The 8,093-nt window shown below is 39.6% G+C and overlaps 1 protein-coding gene across 1 annotated transcript in view; it reads right to left on the bottom strand.

Moving 5' to 3' along the window:
• Window positions 1-1,092: 1,092 nt before the first annotated feature.
• The window catches only part of PPP1R21 (protein phosphatase 1, regulatory subunit 21), a 69,288-nt gene continuing 62,287 nt past the window's right edge, over window positions 1,093-8,093 (bottom strand). The window contains exons 19-21 of the mRNA XM_011936013.1: window positions 6,021-6,119; window positions 4,693-4,821; window positions 1,093-1,770 (exon numbers count right to left, since the gene is read on the bottom strand). Of these exons, the coding sequence (XP_011791403.1) occupies window positions 1,741-1,770; window positions 4,693-4,821; window positions 6,021-6,119 (258 nt within the window). The 3' untranslated portion in view covers window positions 1,093-1,740. The remainder of the gene's footprint in view (window positions 1,771-4,692; window positions 4,822-6,020; window positions 6,120-8,093) is intronic.

Below are 8,093 nucleotides of genomic sequence, written 5' to 3' on the forward strand. Positions count from 1 at the left end.
CACTCTGTCGCTGAGGCTGGAGTGCACCGGCGCTATCTCGGCTCACTGCAACCTCCATCTCCTGGGTTCAAGTGATTCTCCTGCCTCAGTCTCCCAAGCAGCTGGGATTACAGGCACATGCCACCATACCTGGCTAATTTTTTGTAGTCTTAGTAGAGATGGCGTTTCACCATGTTGACCAAGCTGGTTTTGAACTCCTGGCCTCAAGTGATCCACCTGCCTTAGCCTCCCAAAGTGCTGGGATTACATGTGTGAGCCACTGTGCCAGGCCCAGCATGGCTCTTTGATGTTTCCCTCACAGTGTTTGGGGGCCTACACACAGCTGCAGTGAAAACAGCTGGCTGAGTTGACAGAAACTAACAATGCACAGGGCAGAGAAAAGAGAAAGGGCAAGTAGGCTAGGGACATGAAGGGCTGGGAAAAGTGGAACTAAACCAACCCAGAGATCCCCCAACTCAGGATCCAAATGCTTTCACTGTCGTGAGGACTGGGCCTAATAACCAGAGTCTCTCTGCATGGCAGGCAGCTGAGGACTTCGGGCAGAGGCCAAGGAGTTGGCTTTTGTGCTGAGCACAGAGGGAAGCCGGTGATGGGCTCTCAGGTAAACTCCGGAATAAAACATTTTAGAGGGTGACTCGCAACTGTCTAGAGAGTAGCCTGAAGAAAGATGGTGCCACAGGTGGAGAGGTAAGGAGAAGGGGGTTTCAGGAACCCCTCAGCTAATCTGGAGACCTGGACATGGGTGAAATGGGCCTGTGTAAGCAGTTCAGAAAGGAGTAATATATTTAGGGCCTCGGGAGTAGGAGTGGAGAGTGCTGGCAGAGCCACTCCTGGCACTGATACAACACAATGTTTATGATATAAGCCAAGGGGAGCCTTAAGGGCTCAGGCTTTTTGCTTGAAGTGTCGTTTTAAGTAGCTTTCAAGGCAAAAATCAACAGCCTTACTAAAAGATTAACTGTAGAATTATTCTAATTTGAGGAATCAATCGGAGGATTATACCTAAGTCGGCTGGCATTTGATATGTTTTGTAAAAGCCAACTTTAATAGGGTTCAGTTTCCTTTATCAAATTTTCATAGAGAGACTGAAAGTGTGATATAAGTATGAATTTATTGACATGAACTTCCTTTAGCTATTACTCTAACACAGGGTATCAAAGAGCTGAAGATAATGTACTAAACCCACAGGATCTGAAGTTTGCAGGGCTCCCTCCCCCTCAGAAAGGAGAGAGACAGAGAGACAGAAAGAAAGAGAGAGAGAGAGAAATATGAACAAAGTTTTTAAAAAGAATCTGGAGAATGCCTTCAACTATAGTAAGAAGTAATGACAGTTTGACAATTTAAGCATTTTTTTCCAGAAACATATATCTATTCCATAGATACCAAATCGATTACCATATAATTGAGTTTGAAAGTATACAAAATATTTGTTGTTCTTACATACTGAAATTAAAACCTAATTTTAAAAAGTGCACAGTAAAAACAGCATAAGGAAACCTACAATATCCATGATATATGTATTGTTTTCCAATTACTGCCGACATCAACTTCTGTATTTGCCTCACTGGTTACAAGTATGTTTTAAATATTTCAAGGCCATTTCCAACACTGACTAGTTTACTAGGTCCAACAATACTTCAGCTTCCTGAAGGCAGCCAGCATGGACGTGGTCTCAGCCCCGCAGCTCTGTGCAGCAGGAGCAGGTCTGGAAAGAACAGTCGCCAACCAGCTATTTGAAAACTATCGACTCTTGTTCTTTTTAGAATTCCCCTGTGCAAAGAAAAATATGAATAATAAGAACACAAACATAAAAAAAATAAAAATAACTCACATAGTTTATAAACCAAGCTGTCTAAAAGCCATATTTCACTTTGCAACACTTCCAAACAGGAGAATAGCTGATAACCTTGCATTAATTTATATTCAATAATCACAAAGCAGTTTGTTATACTCTCTCTCCTCTCTGCTTCCACAGACCCTATCCCTCTCAGGGCTGAGGACAGGAAATAGAGAAAGAAAAGAAAGCTACTATCTTGAATTTATCAAAACTACAAACATTCATTTTGTTCCAAAGACAAGAGAGTCTAAGATTTCAAGAAGCTGAATAAAAAAAGTTACCCTAAACATGTCTCATCATTGTTTAAATAAACACCTTTTAAAGGTCTGAATAGGTAATAACTCTGAATATGTGCCAACTAACACCCAAACGGCACTGATTATCTGTCAAAAGTCAGCTTGGATACTGGCTGAGAACAAATCAGAGGGAAGACAACTTACTCCATTTCCTCAAATATGGAGATTTGAATTTTCTAGTTTTGTGTAATTTTTCTTCTTTCTGGAGAGGCTCCCTTCTTGGGAATACATTTTAATTAAATGCCTGTATTTAACTCTTAGGCATAAATACGTTTTCTTCATGGAAGAAATGCTTGCAGAATACAAACACTAAGAGCAAGATCATAGCAAACAAATGGTTGAGAGTGTTTACTTAGTATCCAGTGGAGACAATGTCAGCCATAAGATGATGCTACAGTAATGTAAATTACTAAATGGGGGAAAAGCAAAATATAGGATTACAGAATGATCAAAGACAGGTTAATGATATAAATTCAAATTGAAGAAGGGTCTCTTAGAGTTTTATTAATGGCTGGTATTTTATCAACAAGCTCTAAGAAGCTGTGTGCAGTGGTTCACGCCTGTAATCCCAGCACTTTGGGAAGCTGCAGCCGGTAGATCACTTGGGCCTGGGAGTTTGAGACCAGCCTGAGCAACATGGTGAAACTCTGTTAAAAAAATACAAAAAACGTTAGCTGGGTGTGGTGGTGCATGCCTGTAGTCCCAGCTACTAGGGAGGCTGAGGTGGGAAAAACTCTTGAACCTGGGAGGTGGAGGTTGCAGTGAGCCAAGGTCTCACTACTGCACTCCAGCCTGGGTGACAAAGCGAGACTCTATCAAAGGAAAAAAAAAAAAATGTCAGAGGAAACTTGAAAATTCCCTAACTTCTGAAGTAGCTGCAATCCACTTACCTTCAGGACAATGAGCTTTGCTGTACTCAACATGTACCCCTCTCAATTCAAAACCAAATACTTCTGAAGTTCCAGATATTGAAGAGTTTTCAAAAATTATTGCTACTTCTTTTCAAATTTTAGGTGCTAAAACAGACTTTCTCATACTACTACACTAAAACAAATTATACATACCACGAGAAAACCCAAAACACTACCTCTTCAATGTGTGTTTTCTACCACTACTAAGAATGTAACTTGTGAATTAGATACTGCTCTGCTGGAATATGGAATATCAAGAAACCAAAAGGTTAAGGGAGGCTTCCTTAAAAGGACCAGCCCCCCCACTCCCTTACCCCCAAGCTCAAGTTTCCTGAACCACAAGTAACTGGAGAACCATAATGAGAACCATACTGGGTGGTAACAATAATCACAGAAACAGCCAGAAAAGCATCAGACAGCCTCCAAAGCAGCACAATCAATGAATATCAAGAAACTACGTTGATAAACAAAATCATATAATGCAGATTCCAATACATTAACATGATACATTTTCCAAGACCCTAAATGAACAAAATCCTGTCCTTACACCAATAGCAGATGCTAAAATAAAGCCATGGTTTCTTCATCTCTATTTCTCCCCAGTGTACACAGCAGGAACTCAATAAACGCCTGCTGAATCAAAAAGGGGCGGCAGCAGATCTCAAAGAGTGCAGGCTGGAGATGGTAAATCCCAGCTGGTGGTGGTATAATATTGTTATGAAAACGGACTAAGCACATGAGATTATGCCAACTGAGTGAGCCCCTGGCCTCCCAAAGTTTACCTTTCATGGCAAAACAGTATATACATTGTTACAGTAATAAGGACATGGTATGCAGATCTGCATTTCAGCCTAAACTTACTACCCAACATCTACTCTCTCAGTCTGGGCAAGCAGAGGGATTATGGGAAAGGAAATCAAAGGAAATCTAGTTAAAAGGGTAAGACATTCCAAGGTTATATGAATATTTATGAGAATAAATTTTCTCAAGTTTACTCTTCAACAGTACCATTTCAGGTCTTACATAAATAAAGAGCAATCCCTTTCTTCAAGCGTTTTGTGAGTCCCCCTAACTCTTACACAACAGTAGGAGAAATGCCAAAAATGCTGAAAAGCAGCTGATACAGTATTAAAGCCTTAGAGGCCAGACTTTCTCAGCTTTTAACTCAGCCAAAGACACTTAATACTTCTGGACAAAAGGACAAATGATACTAAAGAAAATTATTTATAGATACTTTTTTTTTTCTTTTTTAGAGACAGAGTCTCACTCTGTTGTATAGGCTGGAGTGCCGTGGCACAACCATAGCTTGCTGTAACCTCAGACTCCGAGGTTCAAGCAATCTTCCCACCTCAGCCTCCCAAGTAGCTGGGACTATAGGCGCAGACCCTCATGCTTGGCTAATTTTTTCATTTTTTTTATAGAGATGAAGTATCACTATATTGCCCACTCCGCTCTCGAACTCCTGGCCTCAAGGGATCCTCCTACCTCAGCCTCCCAAAGTGCTGGGATTACAGGCTTCACCTCAGCCACTGAACCTGGCCTTTACACTTTAAATCTTATGTCCTCTTGCTCCTGAAATGCATGACAATAAAATGCCTCATATTAAATATTATATTACAGAGAGACTACCTCACCTCACCTCACATACCTTACTGGACATCTTTAGTGTGTCAATCTCTTCTCTTTGTTTAGATAATGTCTCATTCATGCTGCACAGGTGGTCACTCATCATACTTAACTGATCCTCGTAACTCCTCTTGGTAGTTGTCAGTTCATCCTAAATAGCAAAGAAAAAGAGAAAAATCAACATCCCACTAGTCATACCACTCTGAAGCTTTCTTAATTCACAAAAGAAAAATGTGGAACAGGGAAATTATAGTTTCCCAATAATTTACTGTATATTTCAAAATAGCTACAAAAGAAGAATTGTTATGTTCCCAACACAAAGATAAATGTTTGAGGTGCTGGACATCCAAATTACCCTGATTTGATCATTACACATTTTACAAAGGTATCATAATAATCAAAATACCACGTTCCCCACAAACACGTACAACTATTTACATCAATTTTTTAAAAAATTCTTTTAATTGGAAAAGCAACATATCAAAATGGTCTATCTGATCAATTAACATGAAGGTTAAGGCACAGGCCTAACAAGCGAACAAAATTAAAAGAAATGGGAAAACATTTTTATCAGCCTTCAAAATATGTTCATAATTTCTTTGCAAAACTTTAAGGGTTTCTTTCTATGCCAGGTAAGAAAAGCCATCATTATCTTTCCAAATTCCCTTAGGTTTTGCTGAGCCATAGGTGAGGCCTACAACACACTGCCTCCATCCTACGCCTCAATGGCCTACAGCCCTCCCGGCAGCACCGTCCCTGAAAGAAGCACCCTTCATCTCTCTTCCCATCTCTCATGCTCTCTTCTGCTGCCTAAAATCTAATCTTGTGTGCCTAATTAATCTGATAAATGAATCTGAAGCAAAGAGGAAGTGGGTGTTGTTGTAGTGCTGTGTTTTTTCCTTGCCTGGCATCATGTTTTTATTAACAGAGGCTTTCTGAAAACAAAGATTTAAAACCAGGCAGTGAGTAAGAGGGAATATATTATAGCCCCATCTTTCAGTTTAGATCCATTTTATGACACAGGAAAGAAAAGGAACAGAGTAATATGTACAGAACAAGCCTACAGCTCACCATGACGGGTATGTACAAGGAAGGAAAGATTCTGGGTAAATAAGTATTATTTAAGCAAATGCTGACTATAAAAGGATTTAAAATTAGAATCAAGTCAGAGAAACAATACAACTACTTTTTGTCTAACATAAGATGTTATTTTTAATGAATTAGAAATACAGTGGTTATTTTAAAAAGCATATCTAGAGATCAAATGCCTTTGGAAAAGAAATGCTGCTTTGCTACCAAAGAACTTTCAATGAAAAAACATTAAAACCGTTTAGGTAACACTTAACTCACCTGAAGTCTGCTGATGTTCTGACTGGCAAGTTTCATTTCTTCTATCAATGCTTCCTTAGACTTTTCCGCCAAGGCCAGTCTTTTAGAGAGTGCTCGGCACTGTAAAATCAGAAAACATTCCATTACTAGAGGGAGCATTTTCTAAAACTAAATGTGCTTCAGGAAAGGTTGTTAAAAACACTTCCCAAAGGCAAAGTTACTCGTTCATTCCACAAATAATCTGTTGAATACCTATAGGCATTGTATCACACATTAGAGTACACATAGGAAAGAAGTGGCCCCCACCTTTGTCAGTAAGGGGAAAAAAGTCTACCACCTTAAGATCAATGTTTTTTTCTTCGCTCTAGCCTGATGACCGGTGGTTATATATAATACATAAGAACTTTCTTTTTTCTCTTTTTTTGAGACGGAGTCTCGCCCTGTTGCCCAGGCTGGGGTGCGGTGGCATGATCTTGGCTCACTGCAACCTCCACCTCCTGGGTTCATGTGATCCTCCTGCCTCAGCTTCCCAAGTAGGTGGGATTACAGGCATGCACCACCACACCCGGCTAAGTTTTGTATTTTTAGTAGAGACGGGTTTCACTATGTTGTCCAGGCTGGTCTCAAACCCCTGACCTCAAGTGATCTGCCCACCTCAGCCTCCCGAAGTGCTGGGATTACAGGTGTGAGCCACAGCACCTGTTCTTTACATAAGAACTTTATACATTTATCTAGGATTCATTTATATTTATACTAGATAAAAAGAAAAGTGATTATTACAAAAATTATCAGGAGCTCCTGACCATGCACTATGGATCCTAAGGTACTTTTCTTGTGTTTTAAAAGTCCTTCATTAGAGATCACATTATAGGAGCAATAAAAGCTTTACCATCCTACCCAACAGATTATGCACTACTTACAAGGGAAAAAATGAGCACAAGATTGCAAAAATTCTAGGCTGCTTTCTTTAGGGGTTCTACCAAACCACCTCTATCCAGAGAGTGTGCAGATCAAAACGATAAAAGAAAAATCCTATTTCACAATATTGTTCAAAGAGGGTATGAGATTAAAAGGCTCACTAAACTTTCTGATAAGGTTACTGACAAGGAGGATCTGTTGAGACACACGCAAATGCTATGTCATCATAAGGCTCTCAGAGCAGTAAATCATGTTGGGCGGGGAGGTCACCACTTCCTGTTTACCGATAAGGAAAAAGTAGGACAATTTAAAAATTCTTGAATCACAATTGCGCAGAAGATATTTACTAAAATAACCAAATCTCTTGGAAATAAAGCAGCCTAAAAAAAATTCCTCTCTCATTTCATTTCTCACAAAATTTCAGGGCAGTTCAGCCAACCAAATCAACCGCCTCCTACTAACCAAACATCTACTCTGTGCTCAGCAATGAACCTGACAAAGAGGAAGACAGACATGCAAGGCACAGGTCCTTGTGAAAAAGACAATCGAGTCTGAGACACTAACTCAGAATCAAACAATGAGGATCCACGCCTGCTGGACTGCTGGCTTAGTGATTCAGCATTTCTACTGCTAGTCATTCAGTTTGCTGTCCTCCCGCTTTCCTGCATTCCAACAAGTTGTCACTACTGATCAGCTTATCAAACGTGTATGCGATGGCTGCTTGTGAACAACACTGAGCTAAGCACATGATTTATTTTAGCAGGAAAAAGATGCAAAGCCCCTCTTCACTTTTAGCAAATGGCCTCCGTTTCTTGTGTTTTAAAAGTCCTTCATTAGAGACCACATTATAGGAGCAATAAAAGCTTTACTAGTAAAAAAGAAAATCAAAAAGGTCTCAATAAAGGGTTTCTCCTTTCTTTTTCAATTTATTTAACAACTTTAAGCATTATAATTATCTATCTGCCATCCATAACTGACCTTTCAATATAAAGTTTCAAGTCAGAGACCTTGAAGGCATTCTTTCACGTTGAGCAGCATCCATTCTATCTTACCATTTGTTTCCTACTCCTTGGTATCTCTACTTTCTATCTTCATTTCCCCCCCTCAATTCTATGAATTGTGTACAATTTTATAGATAATATTGCATAGTGGAGTAACTTTTTTTTTTTTTTTTTT

This window comes from Colobus angolensis, unplaced genomic scaffold (assembly GCF_000951035.1).
Source record: "Colobus angolensis palliatus isolate OR3802 unplaced genomic scaffold, Cang.pa_1.0 Scaffold15, whole genome shotgun sequence".
In the NCBI taxonomy this organism is placed as follows: domain Eukaryota; kingdom Metazoa; phylum Chordata; class Mammalia; order Primates; family Cercopithecidae; genus Colobus; species Colobus angolensis.